Here is a 24,375-nt window from a genome sequence, read left to right as displayed (position 1 = left end):
AATGCTTTTATCATTTACTCACACACATTTAGTTCTAAACCTGTGGTTTTCCTGCCACAAGATTAAAAATATATAAAGTCCATCACTGTCCCGTAGTAGTTAGACATAAAATGCAGTGCACATGTCATTTAAACTACATATATATTGTTGTTTTGTCATATCTTGGATATTTTTTTTTACTTTTTTGGAAATTGTGTTCCATTAAAGAAATAAAGAATATTTTTATTATAAAAAATAATAAATAGAACATGAATGTAATGTATTTTTTATTGTAATTTGTTCCTCACTGTCAATATAATAATAAATGCTTGTTTGTTTTTTTAAACAGTTGGCATCTGAGACGTGTAGTCTATGATAACCTTAGGCATAATATTTTGCTCTGGGACAGTGCAGCTCTATACACAGGACTGAATTATGCATGAGGACATTCTAGACAGGCACAGACATAAAACAAGCAGTGGAATGTGATTCAGAGCTGCAGGGGTTTCAATTTCCCTTATAAACCAACACTTTAATAAAAGTACAAAAATAACTTACACACTCATGGACCACACACATGGAAGTATGTGTGAGATTGTATTTATCTCTCACTGATAGAATGCAGCTTTTTCATTTCTATAATCTCATATTCAAAAAGGGTTCACTGATGGTAACATTTATTATAGTAGGCCTACAAATGGGAAAAAATAAGTTGAATGTGAATTTGTGCGACTTGAAAATTACATCCAAACTAACCACCAATTTCATGTGTAAGTGTGTATATGTGTACACAAGTGTGAATTGGTAAAGGCGTGTATTTCTAACCTCTGGACTCCAAATATACATACAGGTTCATTACAGGGCCTGTGTTACATTCCTATAAAGTCTGCCCTCTCACCTCAACACTGTTATAGCGGCATACCCATTCATAGTGTATATAAACACTTTCATTTCTATCAAACTTTTGTAACACAGAGTAAAGGTCTGTTATTTCCATATTCCATTTGTGATAATAAAGAGTAAATAAAAATAGCTAGAGACAAATATTAGAGGCACAAAGTTTTTAAAAGAAACATAAATGCCTAGATTTATGGTCTATTCTTACAGTATATTATTCTGGGACCGTAGCACAACAGTATTTTATGCTGCAAGAAACAAAATGTGATCCTGTCTGTGAAATCCTAAAATCTCATAATCTAATGATGAGATTTGGAGCATCATTGATTTCAATCTTTGACGTGACCTTACTCAGTCAATATTAGATATTAAGGTTATATTTTTCACATAATGAATTCTTTAATGTAGAAGACAGAAATAATAATTTCAGATGGAATTTCATGGTTCACAGATGTAAAACAAAACAAAAACATGTTTTCAGAAAAAGAAAATGGATTGCTGGGCATCATTTTACATCTTCAGAAACACACATATCAGGAAGCTTCTGAACATTAACATGTTTCCAAACCTAAACTGATTAAATCTTGTAATATGGTGTAATGTAATAAGGCATAATGGGAGCAAATACCAAAATGTAAACCCCAAAAGAACCACATTTAATAAGGTCACAATGTTTTACAAAGATATTAAAGGAGGATAGAAAGTTCATTTGGTGGTATTGGGAGCAGATGATGTTATCCAGAGCAGAGCCTTTAGACAGAGACTAATAAACTCTCAGCACTTTAGGGAAGATAGCACCAGCTCCTGTAGCACACAACTCTACAGTATAATAGATACTTTCCAAATAAACAATATTTTACTGCATACTTTAATACATGTTCTACAAACATAGCCTACATGTCAGTCATTTACAAGAATTTTAACATCCTTTATCAAACATTTGTAGCCTTTTTCCTATAGCTTTTACTTAAAAAAAAAAAAAAACGCCAAAGTAGTCCCGTTATTACGCATGCGCGAGGGTCCTGGTACAATGTGCATGTGTCGAACATTTGAGTCATAAACTTTACTTTAAAAGGATATGCGTTCGACCGTGCGCGTACGTTCGCGTAAACGTTAAATAACTGACTATACTCCGGGCTTAAAGTTAGTTTAAAAACACAGCCACATGCTATTTAACAGAGAATTAAACTATTAGTCTCCACTCTGCTGAAAAAACAGCATACCAGCAAGACCAGCATATGTTGTGTTTTGGTGCTGGTTTGCTAGTGAACACCAGCTAAACCAGCATCAGCACCAGCTAAACCAGCACCAAACCAGCATTAGCACCAGCATCTCATGCTGGTCATACCAGCAAGACCAGCATATGTTGTGTTTTGGTGCTGGTGTGCTGGTGACCACCAGCTAAACCAGCATCAAACCAGCATGGGAATTATGCTGGTCTATGCTGGTTTGATGCTGTTTTTTTCAGCAGGGCAATCAGGCAACGGACTGACCAGAAACCATGAACACCAGTTTGGCAGGCTTTGAGACCACCAGCTAGAACAGCTTGGTGAGGTGTAATCTATTTTATCTTTATTTCAGCAAGGAGAGCAAATACTATAAATAGATAAGCATAATATACATTAACATTTAACATTATATTTTTTATCAAAACATGTTAACAAAACAGCTATCACATAAGCCTGAACATACACACACACACACACACACACACACACACACACACACACACACACACACACAGAAATATTGAATATGTTTCTAGAAGCATTCATTTTTGCAACTGTATTGTTGCAAAAACAAAATAGCAGAAAATACAAAACCAAAATCAGCAACTTTATTAATAAAAAAAGCTGTAAATAAAATAGTATGCAAAACCGTAAACTAAGTGTTTGCGTTAGGAAACAACAGTGTTCTTGTTATTTGACGCAAGGCAAATCTCATCACGTGACTTTTAGGCTGTATCAGTCGTGACGTCATTGAGCAGGTCTGACGGTGGCAGAGGTGAAGCGAGCTAATACTGAGGACACCGAGCACGGTAAGGATATTAAATAATTTCAAATCGCGCTTTGCAGTTATCATCTTTAACATTTAAAACCTTAATAAATCAATGGGATTATAGATATATTATGCGTGTTTCAATGAGTGAATACATGAACCGGTGATGTTCAGATATACGTCTTGTCTCCTGCTTAAATATGTATGTAACTGTTAGAGGAATAAATACTTGCGAGTCGTTCTCTCAAACTGTTTGGTTCACACATTAATTCATTTATGCAAATATTTAATAATTCATTTTTGCTAAAAATACGTCGAGCAGTATTTCATTTACTACTCGTTTATTTCTATACGTAAGGCTATTGTGTCATGATTAGAAACAATGAATAGCGCTGTAATGAATATGTTTGTTTATATAATATCATTAAAGTCAGATCAAATGAGTGTTAGTGCGGGTAAGCGCGTAATGGCGTCCTTCAGAGATGAAGGACAGTGCGGCAGAGATCCAGGGATGCTGACGTTATCAGCCAACCAGCTCACTGAGATGTAAACCATACTGAGCTCAACAGCCAATCAGCTTTCAGAAACAAGATGGATGTTGAGCTTACCAGCCAATTAGCACACAGAGATGCGAGGGATGCGAAATCCACCCTGTCGTTGGCCAGTCAGCTGTCGATGCGTAAAAGATGCTGCTTAGCGCATAGATCCCAACAAATGTGCAAATCGTCATGTAATTGAACGTGTGTGTGCTTGCGTACTTTTTCTGCATATATATACTTTTATGTACATCGTGGAATAAATAATGTTCTAGTTAATACATAAACATGTTATCATTCACACAATATATTTGATATTTATTTCAGAAACATTTGATGACATACCCAGATAATCTATTTATAATAATTGTGTGCTTCTTTAAAAAGCCTGTTGAAAAGATAAGGTTACACTTATTCATACATCTTTCACCCTTTCAGGCAGATTTGTAGGATTACACTTTAGTAGTGTGGGATTGATTTCAGACGTGCAGCATCATGGGGGAGTTATTTCGCAGTGAGGAGATGACTCTTGCCCAGCTCTTCCTTCAGTCTGAAGCAGCTTATTGCTGTGTCAGTGAACTGGGAGAGCTTGGAATGGTTCAGTTCAGAGATGTGAGTACAGTAACTTGTCTTCTCTTCTTGTTTCCTTTCTTGAATTATATTTTATGCTATCTCACTTGTGTGTATGTTTGAGACGAAAATATTTCTGTCTTGCAGCTCAACCCTGATGTGAACGTGTTTCAGAGAAAGTTTGTGAATGAAGTGAGACGCTGTGAGGAAATGGACAGGAAACTCCGTGAGTGGATCAACACATGCATACAAGCACACACACACACACACACACACACACACACACACACGCTATCTCTCCCAAGTTTGTTCACTACTTTGCGCATGCGCAGTAGCTGGGATGAATGGTTGGAGAAAGCTGACGGGGCATGATGAAAAGGACACTGAAAGGCAGCCAGTCGAGCCAGACAATGATTTTTCATTGTTGGTCGACACCAGCCAAAAAGAGAAAAAATCCTGACCAAACGGAGGTACCCCTAAGTTAGCTGTTAAGTTAGCTCAGCGTTTCTCAAAGTCAGTGTGGGGCATAGAGACATGACAAGTGGGGCGCGACAAACAGGTTTTGTGCCCATCTTTTTAATTCCTTTATTTATTGACCATACACTCAAAACGAAACAGAGACACATTTAAATGTAAGCCTTACTTAACCTTTTCACACGTAAGTCAAAAAGTTTTTAAAAAGTTTTTCAAGGTGACCGTTATTGATCGTAGGATCACTTTATGGCATTGATTCCCATGGAGACGCAGCGCTATTTTTAGCCTTTCATTGATAAAACTAAAAAAGCTGATCTCCGTAGTTTCATTTTGAAAGCGTGTGAAAGTTGCGCGATCCTATTTCATCAATTGCGCTGAAAATTCAGAGAAAGCTTTAACATATACACGTAAAAAACACTGTGCAGCATGTTTACTTGCTAAACAAGCAGTGGACTCTGACATAATATTAGTTCGCATCCATATAAACTCATAATTACTCCCGCTCGCGTTTGAATGACAGCAGAAAGACTCGCCCACCGTCTCGACAGACCACCCCCTCATAGTATTCAGGACAGAAGCGGTCGAAAGAGACGGATTTAAATACCAGGTGTAAACGTGATGTGTCTCTCTCGTCCACTTGTGATCCGATCGATGAAAAAACATCTTAATACCAAGTTTAAACAGCCCCCAGGTTACGCACAACGACACAGCAGAGGCTGAACCATGATGCAGTGTGTCACATCCATCAGGACAAATTGGACCTCTTAACTAAGAAGTCAGTGTGTGCACAGTTCATTTCTTTTACACTGAGACGTAAACAGGTGTTTGGTGCTTTTATCTGAATGGTATGTGTGTTAAGTTGCAGCCTAATATGTTGTAACATGTTGTGATTTACAGATAGGTCCTTTTTTTGTATTTACATGCTTTTGTTTAGATTTCTTTAGTGGATGGTGAGTTTTGGTGATGCCCACCAATATGTGAAATCTGTTCTGAATAAAGGTGCAAGCTACACTTCAGTGTGCCACCCTGTATTGTGTAATGTATTGAGAGTTGAATTGTTCATAATACATTTGCTGCATGTAGTTACCAATACAGTGATGCAATTGATTAATCTTTAAGTTCTTGGTTCTTTTTTCATAAAATATTGAACACACAAAAAATCAATTAAGTGGAAGCTGCCGCTGCTGGCTAGTGCTTAAACACCTAATTTAAGTACTGTGTCATTATGGCATAAATAGTAAAGTGAACAGCTGCATTTATGTTAAGTAGTCTAAGGATGTTTTCACATATAGTTCATTTTGAAAGAACCAAACCCAGTTCACTTAAAGTGAACCAGAAAAGGAACTAGCTGAATGTGACCTCAGTCCTTTTGGTGCTCACAATATAGTGGACTCAAAAGAGGACCCAGTTCTTTTTTTTAGTCCTCTTCAGAACTGAAGTGATCTCAGACCCTTTCTTGTTCACATCACAACTTCATAAGAACTCAGACCCCAGCTTTCTATGCAGCAGTTTATTTTGATACAATGTCAAAACCACACGTGAAACGGACCGGGACCTCATTGATTTCACATATCAAAAAGAAATCGAACCACAAAAGAACCCAAAAGCGAACCGTACTCAGACCACCTCCAGACGTGGTCTGAGTTCGGTTCGCTTTTGGGTCCTTTTAGGGGGGTCTAAGATCACTTGGTTTGTTCACATATACACCCTGAACTGCTCTGAGAGCGTTTGGAGGGCTCAAACGAACCAGGTGTGAAAACACCCTAAATCAGTAAAAGTATCACAATGTATTTGTAATACAGGAACAGCAAATTAGCATGTTACCTTTTACACAAGAAAATTATTCAATAAATAAATAAATATGCCGCGAGTTTAACCCCCCCAATGGTAGACCCAAAGTTACGCCCTTGCATTCTAGTATCTTTATATTGTCATCCTTTTGCATAGAATTTATAAAAATGTACTATTAGCATTTTATCATTTAGCTTTTTGAGTCTCACCTGTCTACAAAACAAAATGTTATATACTTAACAATTCATCTTTATATTAGTGCCAGGCATAGATTAATCTAGATTAATCTCATACAAAATAAAAGTAATTTTTTGCATAACATATGAGTTTGTTCTGTGTGTAATTATGATGTATAAATAAATACACACACATTCATGTATGTATTTAAGAAACATTTACATGTATATATATATATATATATATATATATATATATATATATATATATATATATATATATATATATATATATATATATATATATATTTATATTTTATATATTCTATATAAATAAAAAACAATATATAAATAATACATTTCTTAAATTTATATATATGTATGTGTGTGTGTTTAAATATAAATAATATTTACAAACAGCACAATATCATTTTTATATCACTTTAAATCACTGTGTACTGTGCAGAGTACTGTGTTACTATTATTCATGCCTCGCCTATTTTAAAACTTTATCTGGTGAATAAAAAAACTGATCACAGACAGCAAAGCTGATTAATTTTTTCAATTCACCTTCTTTTCTGCAGGGTTTGTTGAGAAAGAGATTAAAAAAGCCAACATTCCACCTATGGACACTGGTGAGAATCCTGAAGTTCCATTCCCACGAGACATGATTGACCTTGAGGTGATTTTACTTTTCCATGCTGCAACAATGACATATAAGTATTAAAAAAAATTGACAAAAAAAACAATGTTTTAAACATGTACACTGTTATTTTTAATGGAACATAGGTGTACAAAAGATACACAGAACGTTTTGATAAAAAATGTATATTTACTATGTCTGCAGCCCTCAAATCTCATCTTTATTTTACATTGAACTGTCACATCACATTTGTTCATGACACATCAGAAACCAGCACCAATTTGACTTGGTCAACTATTTGATGCCAGTTTTTTTTTAACTGAATGCATTTGTGGTTGAGATTTGTAATTTAAAGTGGATGCCAGTATTTTCACCTTAAATTTTGGTTTGATCCGTACCCATGCGAAAATATTTCAATAATTTATTTGCATATTTTAATAAACCTATTTTATATTTTTGGTTTAAATTCCTAGGCAACTTTTGAGAAACTAGAAAATGAATTGAAGGAGATCAACACAAACCAGGAGGCATTAAAGAAGAACTTTCTGGAGCTGACTGAACTGAAGCATATCCTCAGACGTACACAGCAGTTCTTTGATGAGGTCTGGACCTCAACTGGCCATGTGCATGCAAAACACTGAACATTTTCTACAATGAACACATTTTTAAATGCCATTTTTAACCATTTAGTTTGCGACTGCTGTCATATAGGCCTACTGTAAATAATAAACATAACCTAAACTCAAAATAGCTGCACCAAGTAACAGTAATATCTGCTACTATTTACTACTGCAGTCGTCAGATATGTAACTTTCCTAAAATAACATTTTATTCATGCATTTAATGGTTATATACAAATCTGATTTCTGTTTATTTCTGTTTTCTCTGATAATGTGATGTGTATTTGACATCCTTTTATGTACACCTTTTATCAGGTGAACAATTACTGCACAAAGTCAAACATAATCTCCTTGTTTGCAGATGGAGGATCCTAACCTGTTAGAGGAGTCATCATCTCTGCTGGACCCCAGTGAGGCGGGCCGTGGAGCTCCACTGCGACTGGGGTGGGTCTGTTTCTAATCTAAATAAACAGGGTCAGCCGTTCTGTTCAGAGACATTTATGAATATGATGCACATTATCATAAGGTAAAGACAGCATACTAAAGGAATAGTTCACTCGGCTTCAGGATGAGTAAAATATTTTCATATTTATAAATATTTTCTGATTTATTTAATGAAGGTAATGCAGAATCAGGGCAAGACACACACACACGAGTATAAATACTGTATATTTAAAAATTATAAGTTTTAATTCTCTTGTTTTGTGGCTGGGGTTATAAACCGTGAGAGAATCCCTACGTTTGAGAGGATGCTGTGGAGAGTCTGTCGTGGAAATGTCTTTTTAAGACAGGCAGAGATTGAGGACCCTCTTGAGGACCCCACAACAGTCAGTGTCAATTCCCTATTTTACATGTCTTTAATAATGATGATATTTGTATTTGGTCAGTTAAAGGTGCAGTGTGTAAATTTTAGCGGCATCTAGTGGTGAGGTCACGAATTGCAACCAATGGCTTAGTCCACTGCTCACCCCTTGCTTTTGAAATACATAGAGAAGCTACGGTAGCCGCCACCAGACAAATATGTCATTGTCGGAGACAACTTAGTAAAAAAATTGTCAGTTAAGGTCTTCTGTAGGAAAATGGCGGCACAAAATGGTGACTTCCATGTAAGGGGGACCCTCTGTGTATGTAGATAAAAAGGTCTTGTTCTAAGGTAATAAACACATGCCGGTTCATTATGAAAGGTCTTTATATACCCCTGATAATATAGTTTTGTATATCATTTTGCATTTCTGTCAAGAGATCCTTCTAAAAATTACACACTGCACCTTTAATGCGTGACATGACTTTTAACATTAAGATTTTGGGATAAAATCTATTTGATTGTTTAAGGGGACGTGATATATTTTTGGTCCTGTAAATATTCAAGATTTTTTCTATTTCACCTCTTTCAGTGTTTTTGCCCTCACTAGTTTATTAGTGGTGCTTGCATTTATGCAAAGCATCACTATTGTTATTCCCCATACTTATTATTCTTACATCTGAGCAAAATGTCATGGAGATATAAGGGTTGGTTTATTTATGCTGGCAAGCAGCATTTGGAGTATCGTCATTGGCAGCTGCCAAGCCACTCCCTAGCAACCTAAGACAGTACCCCCAGCAAAATAATTAACTATTCTTAAAAAAGTTACTTATTTTAAATAGTCCTGTGGTTTGACAAATTCTTTTTTAATATAACAACTATATTTTGTGTTTGTCACAGTTAGAAAATGTTAAAAAGCAGCATGCATATTAGTTTAAAAATAATTAATAAAAAGCTGTCTAAAATCATTTCATGTGCAGTTTCCTATTTTGAAATTTATGTACAAAACTTTGACCAAATATTTGTTAAGAATTCATAAACCAAGGATTTCCCTAACCTGATACTGATGTTAATGAAGTTATGGTTGTTTTTGTAACAGGGAGATCAGGTGCACAAATCTGTATTTATCATCTTCTTCCAAGGAGACCAGCTGAAAAACAGAGTGAAGAAGATCTGTGAAGGGTATGCAGCACAGTTTATAAACTAAACTGTTATTATAATTTCATCCAGTGGTAATCTATAACTTGAGCCTGTTCTCCAGGTTTCGTGCATCTTTGTACCCCTGTCCTGAGACCCCTCAGGAGAGAAAAGAAATGGCAGCTGGTGTCAACACCCGCATTGATGACCTTCAGATGGTTAGTAAATAGTGTTTTACTGGTTAAGACAGAGGTTTGGTTCTGACACATAAAATAAGGGGGGAAAATCCTTTTGCTTTAAGACCAAGTAATACTGCATGTTACCAAGTATTAAGTAAATTCTTAACTTTGTACCCTATTTAGCCATTTTCTTAGCCCTGGTCTGTTGTTTTGGCTCGTCTTTGATGCTGTAAAATCACTTACATTTTTCTTACACAAAACTTTAATATCCTGACTTGTTTTAAATATTATACACTATTTGCTTGTCTTTAATAGGTTTTGAATCAAACTGAGGACCATCGGCAGAGGGTTTTGCAGGCAGCTGCTAAAACCATACGTGTGTGGTTCATTAAAGTGAGGAAGATGAAGGCCATTTATCACACACTGAACCTCTGTAACATTGATGTTACACAGAAATGTTTGATAGCAGAGGTCTGGTGCCCCGTGTCTGATCTTGATTCCATTCAGTTCGCTCTGCGCAGGGGAACAGTAAGTTTTATTCATCATTGCAGATGATTTCAGACAATGACATTTGTGAGGATTTATTCTTGTTGTTTATTACGTGTGTGAAAGTTATATAATGACCATTTAGAAAGCAGTACAGTCATTTATTGTACATTTCATTTGTGCAGGAACGGAGCGGCTCCACAGTTCCCTCCATCTTAAATCGAATGCAAACCAAACAGACTCCTCCTACTTACAACAAGACCAACAAGTTCACATCAGGTTTCCAGAATATTGTTGATGCGTATGGAATTGGAACCTACAGAGAAATCAACCCAGGTACCAGGAATTTTTTGTTTTTTCTTTATTCAAGATTTTCACATTGTTTAAAATTTTAAATACTGTACAACCATTCTTTTATCATTTAGTTCTACAATATAAAGACGATTTTTAATCTCATGTGACATTATTGTCAAACACCTGTGTTATTTTGCATTGTTTCTGTAGCGCCCTACACCATCATTACCTTCCCCTTCCTGTTTGCTGTGATGTTTGGTGACATGGGTCATGGTTTGCTGATGACATGTGCAGCGCTTTATCTTGTCATCAGAGAGAGTCGCCTGCTTGCTCAGAAGAGTGACAATGAGGTGTCGTCTTATCAACAATTATCACCTTATATATATCAAACTAATTCATGGGATATTTAACCTACCAGTATATTATACAGTATGCTCAGAAATGTAAAATTGTATGAATTTTTATAATGCTATTTGTTATAATTTGTTATAAAGTCATTGAGTGTTACCCTTAATGCTACTACTGTACTAATACAGTGTCTGTTTTTGTCTTCTCCATTTTGGGTAGATGTTTAACATGATATTTGCCGGCCGTTATATTGTCCTTCTGATGGGAATTTTCTCTGTGTACACCGGTCTCATATATAATGACTGCTTCTCCAAGTCCCTCAACATGTTTGGCTCTAGCTGGAGCGTGCGGCCCATGTTTACCTCCTCAAGCTCAAATTGGACGTAAGTTCAAACCATTACGATCTGTTAACAATGAAGCAGGACCAAAAAAACATTAGCTGTACAGTCTTAGGGGTTGTGCACACCAAAACTTTTAAATGCAGCTGAAAACGCCTGGACAACGCCGAATGTCAGCAGTTTTTCAGCTGAGTTCCAGCTTTCTTCAGCTAAGCGCTTTGGTACCTCTGATACGTCAGCTGTGAGACGGCCTCCTCCACTGTGATTGGACGGCCGCGTGAGAACTGACATTGACGAGCGGAGCTTTTCATCCGAAGTTGAACATTTTTCAACTCTCTGCGCTAAGCGTTGAGCACGGCAAAACCGCCGGGCGCCGGTTTTCAGCGCGGAAGAAAACCGCTAGCTGCTGGCTTATTTGAAAAACGCAGAGCTTCCATTGGAAACAATTGAAAACATGCGCCGCGGTTGTAAAAGCTTTGGTGTGCACGCCCCCTTATTGTGATTGTCAAATGATTTTAGAATGAAAATAATAAAACAGAATAAGAGCAGAAATAGTTTGACTTTTTACTTTCTTTTGTTTGTAGATTTAAGACACTGGATTCAAACCCTGTTCTTCAGTTAGATCCTGCAGTTCCAGGAGTGTTTGGTGGCCCCTATCCTTTGGGCATTGACCCTGTATGTCACTTTACTTATATTATATTTTACACACAGTTAAGATAGTTGGACTACATCAGTCATTTTCAAACTGTTCCCAGGGGACCCACTGCTCTGCACATTTTGCATGTATGACTTACAGTATCTAACACACTTGATTCAAATTATCAGCTTATTAAGGCAGAGATCCATAAACAGAACTGTGTGTGTCAGTTAAAGCCCGGTACACACCACCAGATAATTGGGCAGAATTTGGACTGATTTTCTCCCTTATGACAATCCTAGGTAAGGTCCCGATCATCTACTGCAGGGTTCCCCAAATCTTACCCTGGAGGGCCGGAGCACTACAGAGTTTAGGTCCAACCCTAATCAAACTTACCCACCTGTGATTGTCTAGTGATCGTGAAGACCTTGATTAGCTTGCTCAGGTGTGTTTGATCAGGGATGGAGATAAACTCTGCAGTGCTTCGGCCCTCCAGGGTGAGATTTGGGGAACCCTGGTCTACTGTATGTGCTTGAACCGATTATTTTCTTAGATTTTCCTGTGGGGCAAGGTGTGTTAATAGCGTCTAAATCTGCTCTGAAACACGTTGGGGCCACTCCAATCACAAAAGTTTGTGTTCTCTGAGACTGACAAAAAGGATGTGGCCCTAGCATAAGTGTGACATAAAAAATATGCAGAGCAGTGAGTCCCCTGGTACAAGATTGAAAACCACTGGCTTACATACATTACAAAACAAACTTAGACACAGTTACTGTAAGTGTATTTTCATCTAAGAAATTACTTTTTATGTCACAAACTTCAGAGGTTACAATGATATCCAGCAGGGGTTAGAAAATCTACATGAATCTGTTCTTTATAAGATGTTCATCATATGTTGTACAAATATAATCTTTTAACAGATTTTGCAGATTAAATAAAGATTTACTAAATAGGGCAAATAAGCGTGAGAGTAAAATTCCAAAAAAAGATTTAATGGAAGTGGAAATATCTGTAGCTAAAAAGCACAAATTAAATATCACAGGTGCAACACCTCATACCCAGCTAACAAAGCCTTAGTACACTGAAAGAACTGGAGGACAAAAAAAAATGAAAGTTTACAAAGAAGTGTTGAAACACTTGCTATTGTGTGACTTCTCCTAGTCACTCCGCTTTTATCCAGAAAATTAAAAAATAACTTGGCTTGGCAAACAATATTTTTATTTTATGAATAATATGTTCCTACAAATAAATTAATACATGTGGGAAAAAATAATTTCCCTTGTACCATGACCCCTCTGATCTCTGCGATGCCTTCCGGTTGCAGCAACAGTTGAAGCACTTTTCAAAAGCAAAACAGTATTAGACATGCTTTCTTCGTAGTGAAATAATCGTGCAAATACCAGTCATTTTACAAACGCAAACCGTAGTAAATTGCATTGCATGAATCATTTAAATACTCTCCTCTTACAAATGGATATGCAGAACACTCAGTCGAAAATGAACTAGACCACACTTTTCCCTTTTTTTTTTTTTAGAAATACCAAAACACACAGCACTATGGAGATGATTAAGGAATGAACACACACGGGCAGTTGTAGCCTAGTGGTTAGATAACCAGAGAGTTGCCGGTTGGAGTCTTATGGCCGACGGGTTGCGACTGTGGTGCTTTTGAGCAAGGCGCCTTACCGTAATTGCTCCCCGGGCATAACTGAGATAGCTGTCCACGGCTTCAGATGTTAGTGTGCAGTTCATGTGTTCACTACTCAATGGGATGGGTTAAAAGCAGAGGTCCCATTTCGAGTATGTGTTGCATACTTGACAAGCTTGTCACTTTCACAGCATGCTTTAGAGGTCTTCACGGGTCCACGTAGATCTGAAAACCTGAGGTCTAAAAGTTTCACATGTGCCTCTGCCATGGGTGGAGTGTAATGTTAGCTGCATTGGGTTCGGGTAATTTAAGATGAATTTGTTTTTGCCGAATGGACCCTAGAAGACCTGAACTATCTTGCGTGTGTGCACCGAGCCTTTTTCCAACCCCTCCTCTGTTTGCTAAGTGCGCTCGTGACATTTTATGACTGAAGATTTAGGTTAATTCATTAAGCCAGACCTGTCCGTCAATTTTGAATGCACATTTTAGCGATTACCTTGGTGTCATCATCAGATAGCAAATGAAAATAAGTGGAGCACATTGGTTGCAAGGTCACGGGGTTTCTTTCTGTCTGACTGGTGCGTGCAGGGCTGCAGACTGCACACACGTAGGTGCCGTTTACATTCATGTCTAGACGGGTTAAAAAAATTGCCACTGGGTCGGGTCGGACTCTGGTCTAATTTTCCCGGGTTTGTGTCGGGTTGGGTCTTTCTTTAAAAAAAATTATTTATGGACTTCAGGTTTGGGTAATATCATTGATACAGGTACATTTCATTGGACCTGAGAAGACCTCTAGCTTGCGTTCTTGAATTACAGACAGACAAAGCACAAGTGAATTGAACAGTATGTAGGTGTAAAGTTGAAAACTACGAATCATCTTAATGCTGTCCTCTGATTGTACATCTGATCTAGATCTGGAATATTGCCACAAATAAGCTGACGTTCCTCAACTCGTTTAAAATGAAGATGTCTGTAATCCTGGGTGTCATTCACATGCTTTTCGGAGTCACACTTTCCCTCTTCAATCACCTGTAAGTGTTTAAACCCCAAAAACTATAATGCTTGTAAATCTGTAACTTTTCACTGATAATGCTTTTCATCCTTGTGTCCTTCAGGTACTTTAAGAAGCCTCTGAACATTTTCCTGGGTTTCATTCCAGAGATCGTGTTTATGAGCAGTCTTTTTGGTTATTTGATTCTTCTCATCTTTTATAAGTGGACAGCTTACGATGCAGCGACTTCCAAGGATGCTCCCAGTCTGCTCATTGCATTTATCAATATGTGTTTATTCAACTACAATGACCCCACCAACAAACCCCTGTACAGAGGACAGGTAACACACACATGCACATTTATTAAATGTCAGTTTACAACAAATTAACCCATATAATTTATTATACATAAATTATACAGCTTTAAGTGTATATCCTTTAATAAATGACATCTGTCTATCTGTCTGTAGGTAGGGATTCAGTGTCTGTTGGTGGTGATAGCTCTTGCATGTGTACCATGTATGCTGGTGGTGAAGACTATGGTCCTGCGCCGTCAGCACCTGTGGAAGAAACACTTGGTATGTTTAACTACTCCAACTCTTTTTCATTCAGATCTTTTCATGTTTGTGTGAGCAACATTACCTTAAGGGCAAGTCGAATCTATGAAAAATACAGTACAACATTAAAAGGTTGCACAAATAATCTGAGATGAAAAATAAATACTGTATCCACGTGGGTCATGAAGTTATGTGGTGTTCCAGATGGGGATCGATGTTGTGCGACAGCACGCCATGGGACAAAGCCAAGCAGAACACCTTTCTCTTTTTTGCCTACATTTACAGTCAAAGTGCATGCTGTGATTTTTCATCTGTTAGGTAGGCATACAGTACAACCGTGGGGAGAAACTACAGTAGCTTTGCTTTGGCCCACTGGGGCACCTACAGTACCATGCTGGAAGTATTTGGAGGAGGTGAAAACTATTAGGAATAAGGCCATTTGTGTTGTATTGTTAGGGCAGTTTCAGTACTAAGAGCATGTAATCTGTTCAGGTATTTCAATAGTTAGGAAGAGTTCACAAAAAAAATAAGTTATCACCTAATAACCCTCAAGTTGTTCCAAACTTTTATACAATACTTTGTTCTGCTGAACAAACATTAAGATATTTTGAAGAATGTTTGTTCAAGCAAATCTGGGGCACCATTGACTTCTATATTAGGCAAAAACATTATTATGGAAATGAATGGTGTCACTGATCTTTTTATTTAAAAAATATATATATATATCCCTCCAACATAAAGATAACAATAGCAAAAATATCTCTAACTTTCTGCAAAGCATCTTTAAGTCACAGTCAGTCAGATCCCTGTCGCTCCTGCGTCACACACACACACACACACACACACTATCAACAATTTGGTATTTCAATACAGTCTACAGTATATCTTGCAGGTTTGGTATAAGTAGAAGGTAGAAACCAGTACTGCCCCATCAGCACACAGCCGACCCATGAATGGATTTGTTCAAAAAAGTTTTGTGGTTATAAATCAGAATTTTACCAGCTCAATGGAATTGACTGTTAGTTTGACAACAAAACAGCTTTTATTAGCCTATTGTGTCATCCGGCGTCTCACAAAATTTTGTGGGAAACACTGCATTGCATTGCTAACGTAGGTCTTGTGACTAGACCCGCACATTGTTTGCTCATATTTTGGGCTAACTGTAAAGATAAATTTGTTGAATCTTGACAGATTTTTTGTTCTTAAATCTTAAACATGCTCGTAAGATAAGACTGGCGCAACATTCTTACACTACAAGATATTACGATTATCGTGCCAGAGCGAGCAATTCACAGGGAAGCGGATGTAAACGTATGAAGATTGTGACATATTCATTATTATTTTTGATGTTTACATCAAAAGTGTTTAAAACAGAGGCGATTTCTCCTCAGCTCTTGCTTTTGAGGCAACAGTCATAATACATTTTTATGGGCGCCTTATTTTGTGTTATTTCTTCACGTCCGCAAGCAGTTTCTTCAGCTCTGCTGTCTACCAGACCTGTACAGCAGCTTCTTTCACGGTTGCTATTTCTAAAGATCTGTTATTTACCTCCCTCTCTCATTGGCTATTGTGAAAGTAATAATGTAATCATCATCCAGATTTAAAATTATAAATATGAAACATGCTCGATATGATAATTTTGCTTGTGAGCACATTGGTACGTGCAAGATTTGATCTTTAAACATCACCCATTACACTATAATCTGAGCTGACCATCGGAACCGATTGAGGTCCAGGACCCGATTTTCTCTAGGATTCTCAGGAGGGTAAAATCCTGTAGTGTGAGCCCACTTATGGTTGGTAATGATGTGTAGATTCTTGTAAAATTATGTATCCTTGAGTTCTTTGGTGAACTATTAGATGTTGTGCAGGCAGTGAGGAACACATACTCATGTATAGATCTAGTGTCTGTCCTGCAGGTTTGTTAGGTGCCCCAGAAAGCCAAAACCACTCACGTCATTCAGGCCGTTCATGGCGTGCTGATAGCCACACAGACCTTGTTTGTATTTAGTCCCAGATGAGGGAAGCAAGACCTGCTGAGAATCTAGAAACTTTAGAGCAGACAGGCACCAGCTCACCCACCGGACTCACCCAACAGGGCACACAGAAGTTTGGTGGCGTCCGGATTGGAAACGGGCCTACCGAGGACGAGGCGGAGATCATAGACCATGACCAGCTCTCACAGCACTCAGAGGAAGGAGATGAGGTACATTACGCATGCACAATATCTTAAAGCTTTACAATGACTTTTATTCACCTTCAAGACAACGATATTCTGGTAGTCTAAAAGTCTAAAGTCTAAAATCTAATCCTAAGTATGGGCAACAAAACACAGCAACCAGAGGTTTTCCAATGGCATGAGCTGTGTCAGTGGGGGTTTATTTGGTGTCCACCCACAGTCCAAAGATATATGCTGGTTAGGTGAATTGGAGCAGCCAAATGTCCATTTGTATGTACTGTACAGAAGAATAACATGTTCTTGCCATGAATGCATTCATAGATGCTGCTAAGAAATAAGTAAGTAAATACGTTTAGAATTAATGGATGAAAATGAGGTTTAAAACACCCAAGAAGAGTCGATTTGAAGCTGCACAGGAAAACCTTGATAAAATGAGATGCGTGAGTCTTTGTAATCTAATAAAACAAGTGCTTTTAGATTAGTGTTTTGTGGGAAAGAAATAGTTGTTATAAAGTGAGCCACTGTATTTTCTTGCTGTGGAAGGCTATGATTAATAAAACGATAGGGATTTGTCAGGCCACAGTGACTTCAGAAATGTAAACAAATGAGAAAGCTCTCAGTGAGAGCCTGTGAGCTCTCTGACTCACTCACTCCAAACATACCCATCTCTGGTATGTGCTAAATATTTTCATCCTCTCTCTTAACGTTTGACATTACTCTCAACCGTCTGTTTTATGTCATCTGCTCTGCAGATAAAGTATGTTTTTACTCCTGTAATGTTACTATATTAATATAATGTAGTGATGACAATTAAGGAAAATTGTGCTGTATGTACACTGTTAAAATTTTGTCATTAGACAAAAATAGGTCCTGCTTTCTAAATCTTAAAAAAACATGTTCATTTATTTGCATGTGCAAATATAGATTTAGTTCTTTTAAAGCTTACAGTACACATTTCTATCAGTATATTTTTAAATGTTTGTAACTTCACTGTTATTGATGTGTACCTGTTTAAGATTTGATGGAAACAGACAATTAACCAATAAGTGACTGACTGTAATACATTTGGAATGCAATATAGTTTTGAAACTCAGTTTGACGCAGCAATTATTTATTACCATTGAAAAACATAGAATGAAGTAAATCACACTACAATTTATGCTTACGAATGTGTAAAATGATGAGTTATAACTGAGGTGAAAGTTTGTGGTAAAATCCACACATATGGCTTTAATTCCTTGTGGTGAGATAGTATTGTGCAGATGTTCATGTAATGTGAATGCAGGCACATAGACAGAATATCCAAATCCTTTACATACAGAAACAAATTCTGATGCAATTTCACCTATTCTTTAGTGATTTACTTTTGTGCATTTTTTTCATGTGGTAATGCATTTTATACCTTTGGAAAATATTGTTAACAGACTTTAAATGTAACCTTACATTTCTTACTGATCAATAATGACTCATTTTATGGATTAAACATTCTATAAAACTGTATAATTAGATAATTCATCTTCTGATTATAAAACTCTGCTCTCTACTTTTCAAGCATTCAGAGGAAGAACCGGTAAGAGAAGTATTTTAATTTATCATCATCATTGTTGTTGTTGTTATTTTGCATACAGATACAGCCTCTAGTTTGTTGTTTACAGCAAAATCCCCATTGTTCAATTAACATGAATGTTGAATTTGCATTTAAATCCCTGTGTCAAAGAGCTGAACCATAACCATCCCTACGGCACGCACCTTAAGACATTGTTTCTACAGTAATGGCGCTTTTCCATTGCATGGTGCCCCACGGTTTGGTTTAGTTTGGGTCGGGTCAGCTCACCTCACTTTGGCGTGGTTAGCTTTTCCATTGAGTTTAGTATCACTTCGCAGTGGGAGGGATTATAGGCGTGTCATTATATATTTGCGCTGCCTGCATACTGCTGTGACATCATACAAGTGAGAGCGTCGCTGTACATTCCCATACATTTATTTATTTCTCAGTCCGCCACAAAATTAAAATTGGCCACCACAAACAGATGTTTGCACATCACGTTTATAACTACCTCTGTCTCACATGACAGTTTCTTTTCAACACCCGTAGTTCAGTCGACGGAGCTCCGCTGAGCCTCAATAAAGTTGCATTTAAGCATTTATAATGCAGACGTGCACGTCACGAATGTGCCGCCACAAACTGCAAGTATGGAAAAAACTGTTCTGGTGTTCCTGGTTCTCAACATGTGGATGTTTTTCATCGCTAAAAGGGAGTTTTGGAACTTATAGCAGAGCACAGATGACAACATGTTTGCTCGAGACAGCGCAAGCTAGCAGTAAGCTAAAGCTAATATTTTAGCGATGACGCTGATGACGATTCTCTCAGACCAATCAGTGATCTACAGTGTTTTCGCGTCACGTTTGGTATCAGCTCGGGTCGCTTGGAACCCCAACTGAGGTGGTACGAAAAAAAATATTGGGTACTACGTACTGCACCCAATGGAAAAGCTCCCAAAAGTAAGCTGACCCAAACTAAACCAAACCGTGTGGTGCTGTGCAATGGAAAAGCGCCATAAGTCCTCTTTATTGAGCGATCCCAGAACATTTACGGAATTGTTTTTATGTGTTTACACTATAGAGCAGGATTCCTTAAATCCTACCCTGGTGGGGTAGGATATATTTTTACTTTTTACACCTTTTATTTGCATTTATAACATGAAATTAGTATTGCAGTTTCGTTATCACAAAGGTGCTCTCTGTTTATATTTCAATCTGAATTCCATTACGCTGCCTATGAAGTCTGTCTGAATGCGTTTCTCTGAGCATGCCTCTGAAGTCACTGCCTCATGAGGCAGCGAGGCAACAAGTTAGTTGCCCAAGATTTCAGACGCAGCCATTGATTAGCTTGCTCAGGTGTGTTTGATCAATGTTGGCTCTAAACTCTGCAGGTGAATTTGTAAAATCCCTGCTATAGAGTGTTAAAAAGGCAGTCCTTGCTAAAAAAAAGAGCATACACCAGCATAATTCCCATGGTGGTTTGGTGCTGATTTAGCTCATTGTCACCGGCACACAACATATGCTGGTCTTGCTGGTATGCTGGTTTTTCCAGCAGGTGTGTTGAAAGCTGCAATCTGTAACCTTCTGCCTCTCTATCACCATCTTGCAGTCTTTTAGTAGTTTTGTGGGAACAGGATCTAATGTGCACAATAACCATACACACGTTTTCTATTCCCTCTGGTTTCTATGATATCCTGGAACACACTGCTGCTGTAAAACAATGAGAACGTTACGTCAGGCTTTCCATGATGGTAACTCAGTCGAGCACCACTTTGAACAAAAGATTTCACTGTAAACCAGGGAAAGGTCCTGCCAAGCCAAACTTTACAAGACCAATATGCACTGCACATGACCTGACTGATCAGTTTAGAGACAGGAAGAGTCTGTTAGAGCTCTATTGTTCACAACACTAATGACTTAAACAGCATGAAAATATTATGATGGAAAATCAGTTTCAAGAGGCATTACACCCTTTAACTTAACACTGGATCCTGTAGTTCAACAATCTTATCATTTATTCTCTCTTTTCTGTAGTTTAACTTTGGAGACGTGGCCGTTAATCAGGCCATTCACACTATAGAGTACTGTCTAGGGTGCATCTCCAACACAGCTTCGTACCTGCGGCTCTGGGCTCTTAGTTTGGCTCATGCTCGTGAGTACAGACACACAAACAAATGCTGTGAATATCCTCAAAATAGTCATAGGTTTGTTCACTTTGAATCATGTCTGTCTATGTTTCTCTCTGTCAGAGTTGTCTGAGGTGCTGTGGGGTATGGTGATGCGTATTGGGCTGTCCTCTCAGAGTGGGGCTGGATTCTTTGGCCTGTCAATCGTTTTCTCTGCATTTGCCACACTGACAGTGTGCATCTTACTGATCATGGAAGGATTATCTGCATTCCTGCATGCTCTGCGACTGCATTGGTGAGACACACACACACACACACACACACCATAATCACGTCTTAGTGAGGATACACATACAGGTACATAGCAAAGAGAATTCTTACATTTACAGTTATACACAACCATTACTGTAAAATCTAGTGTTCACAAGACTTTAAAACAAGAGCATTAATGCATATATTAAGGTGAACTTAATGTTTATTTCTTATAGCATAATTTTTGGAAAGAATAAAACGGGAAGCAGAATAGTAAGTGAGATCAAGTACGTCTAACCGGTTGTTATTGTAGAATAAATCCCAACAGGTTAAAAACAACCATCTGGTTTCTTTATCACACTTATTACATGACCCCTTGACATGTTAATAAATATATGGACACAAAATATCAATGTAATATATGTTATTACCTCGTTTGTAAAAAAAGCAAACCTGCTGATATGGTTTCTCCTTGTAAAAAAGACATATTTTTTGACCCCACTATATACTCTCAATCCGCTATGAAAGAGACAAATAACAAAAACAGATTGTATATGTCAGTAATAATCCTTATTATTGCAATTCTGTTTAATGCCACTAGTTGCACAAAAGTTGCTCACTGTACTGCTTTAGTATTTGTTAGATTTTTCTGTCTTTGCTGGGGTTTCTTTACGCACACACACACAGCTTTTAAGGAAACAAACAGAGATTGAGTAAACAAACATGCTAGTAACCTACAGGTGTTTTTGCAATGAAATGTTCCTCTCATCACTTCTCTGACGTTGCATTCTTTTGTCCTGTTTTCCTGTCATCCAGGGTGGAGTTCCAGAATAAATTTTACACAGGACTGGGCTTCAAGTTTTTCCCCTTTTCCTTTGTGAGCATCCTGGAAGGTAGATTCGATGAGTGAGCTCACCACACTTGATATCATCTACTTACACTGCTGCATGGATCCTTGTCTCAGCCCTTCTCTCCAAGAGTTTTTGTAAATGCATTCGTGACCTTTAAATCTCTAAGTGTGTTTTTGAGATGTGTTGTGTGCTGTAAGCCTTCTCATCTGTGGCCTGTTGCATGCGTTGAACAAACTCAGAGTTGCAGAGTAAGGTTTGAGTTGTCAAATCCAAGCAGTTTTGTTGTGTGATGTTGGTCAACTTTCTCTCTCAGCTCAGTTTAAACCCTGAATCAATGGTTACTCCTCATGCACATTCACATAAAAGGCTTTTTTGGTGTATGTTTTAGTGTGTTTTTAGTGAACATCCAGTAACATTCAACATGGTTAAAAATAGATATGCAAATTTCTCTGTAAAATAAATTATACGTAAGTATGAGGACTTAAAAACCTTATTAACAGCATACAGCAACACTGTTTTCTTTGGATTAAGGACATTATGGTTTTATGGCACATTTTTATAGTATCACAATGACTAACTTTTAACAGAGGATAAAACCGAATAAAAACTCCTAAATATTTAAAAATAGAAATGGACCAATACAAATTTTATCCACCGATACGATTTTTCATACTGATATCTGCCGATAGTTTGGTGGTTATATTAACTTGGTGCATCGCTATTTAAAATGAATAATAAAGTACAGAAATGTACACACAAACCCAGGGAACACATGTTGGTAAAAAACGTATACCTTGTAATGCACTGTAAGTTGTTTTGGTTAAAAGCGTCTGCCAAATATGTAAATGGAATAATGAAAAAGTAAAAACAGTAAAAGATAATAAAGAGTCAACCATAATATTTAAAGATAATGTTTAAAAAAGATGATAATCGAGATTTAACTTTATATAACTTTAATTCTTTATAACACTTGGATGCATCCCAGTATCCAAAAGATCTTGGAAGCATATTGAAGAAACAATATGTAAGATTTTCACATTAAATTATCCAAAACCTACTAGCATATTGTGTAATATTTTGTTCACATGTATAAGTACATTTTATACCAAATGTTGTAAAAAAATTGTTTTAAAAAGCGTTTTGCCCCTGTTAATTTACAATAGCATTAGGAAAATTGTGAAGAGCAATATCTGATATTTTAAGAGTATAGCATAACTGTATTTACTACATTATACGTGTCAAGAAATTGCAGTTTTAAAATGTCCTTAAATTATTAGATAGCCAAAATATTTATATAGCTGGAACCCTGTTAATAATGTTCTGCATCTATAAATGAAACAATTTGCTTCCTTATAAAAGTTATAGAAAATGGTCAAGATTTCTCCACTTTTTTTGGACTTCTGCAAATGTCTTGTTTAAAGGGGACTCTTTCCCTGCCAATGACAAGTTAACTCGTCAATTAAGAGAAAACGCTTCCATGACCAGTTTTTCCGTCAATCCATATTTTCGCTATTATCCACCAGTTGGTGCTTATGCTGTGTATGTTTTGATCATCGCTTTTAATCTGATCTATCTAAAGTCCTTCAAAGCAGAGAGTCTGTTCTTTCATTTATTGTTTCATTTATCATATATTGTATGTTTATATATTTATAGAAAAACATTTTCTGGAAGGCATTAAACTTTTGTGAAAATCACAACATATGCTGGCACTGGCTGGCAAATAAAAAAAAAACACTGGCGGGGAAAGAGTTAACTAAGGTTTAAGCCCAGTTTGTTTGCATTATATCCATTGACCCTGTATGGGCAGGCGAAAGTCTTGGTGTGATTTCACAAGTCAAAGTTTAATTGAGCAAAAACTAACAAAATCCAATCAGAACTCCAATGCATAAGACTATCATATAGCAGACATGAAGAAATATCTAAAGATATGAAGAACTACAGTAAATTAAAAAGAGATCTATTGTCGATTTCATTTGTTATCATTTTCTCAGCTGTGTGTTGCTCATAAGACAGCATATCAATAAAGTTTTTAAGTCTTTGTTAAGTACTGAGTTTATTTGTGGTTGTATTTTATTGTTTCGCTGTATTAGTGATGTGAGAGGTAAATATTTGTGCATGAACACACATTTAAAGAATAAGGATTATAGAGGTGAAAATCAAGTATGTTTGTGGTAAGATCTGTGAAGCATCTTTCTACATCTGATAATTAAATGTACTGAGCTAAATAAACTATTGTAAAAGTGTCTGAGATCTCTTTTCTTATTTCCAAATACATTTGGTTCATTTACTCTTTTGCGGTGGCAACTTTTAGATCTGAAAAAGTT

The 24,375-nt window shown here is 37.1% G+C and overlaps 1 protein-coding gene across 5 annotated transcripts; it reads left to right on the top strand.

Annotated features, from left to right (window-relative positions):
• The first annotated feature begins 2,819 nt into the window (after positions 1-2,819).
• atp6v0a1b (ATPase H+ transporting V0 subunit a1b) lies at positions 2,820-24,294 on the top strand. 5 transcript variants are annotated; one of them, XM_073863628.1, is made up of 22 exons: positions 2,820-2,914; positions 3,849-4,022; positions 4,128-4,206; positions 7,006-7,103; positions 7,538-7,666; positions 8,046-8,130; positions 8,387-8,511; positions 9,586-9,668; positions 9,748-9,841; positions 10,118-10,330; positions 10,474-10,624; positions 10,793-10,932; positions 11,150-11,313; positions 11,853-11,943; positions 14,466-14,584; positions 14,669-14,885; positions 15,015-15,122; positions 17,200-17,307; positions 18,833-18,850; positions 20,857-20,974; positions 21,072-21,243; positions 22,017-24,294. In XM_073863628.1, exons 2-22 carry the CDS (start codon positions 3,906-3,908, stop codon positions 22,108-22,110), a joined length of 2,523 nt encoding a protein of 840 aa, XP_073719729.1. In that variant the 5' UTR covers positions 2,820-2,914; positions 3,849-3,905; the 3' UTR covers positions 22,111-24,294. The 5 variants fall into 5 exon arrangements, with proteins under 5 accessions (XP_073719729.1, XP_073719725.1, XP_073719730.1 ...); XM_073863624.1 differs by having other exon boundaries at positions 17,113-17,307; XM_073863626.1 differs by having other exon boundaries at positions 2,844-2,914; positions 3,894-4,022; positions 17,113-17,307.
• Positions 24,295-24,375: the final 81 nt, after the last annotated feature.

This window comes from Misgurnus anguillicaudatus, chromosome 25 (assembly GCF_027580225.2).
Source record: "Misgurnus anguillicaudatus chromosome 25, ASM2758022v2, whole genome shotgun sequence".
In the NCBI taxonomy this organism is placed as follows: Eukaryota; Metazoa; Chordata; class Actinopteri; order Cypriniformes; family Cobitidae; genus Misgurnus; species Misgurnus anguillicaudatus.
This window is presented reverse-complemented; position numbering and strand designations above follow the sequence as displayed.

Coding starts and splice junctions, on each gene's coding strand:
- atp6v0a1b (XM_073863624.1), top strand. CDS start 3,906: ATGGGGGAGTTATTTCGCAGTGAGGAGATGACTCTTGCCCAGCTCTTC. Junction 7,104..7,537: donor GAGACATGATTGACCTTGAG/GTGATTTTACTT, acceptor TTAAATTCCTAG/GCAACTTTTGAGAAACTAGA. Junction 9,669..9,747: donor GTGAAGAAGATCTGTGAAGG/GTATGCAGCACA, acceptor CCTGTTCTCCAG/GTTTCGTGCATCTTTGTACC.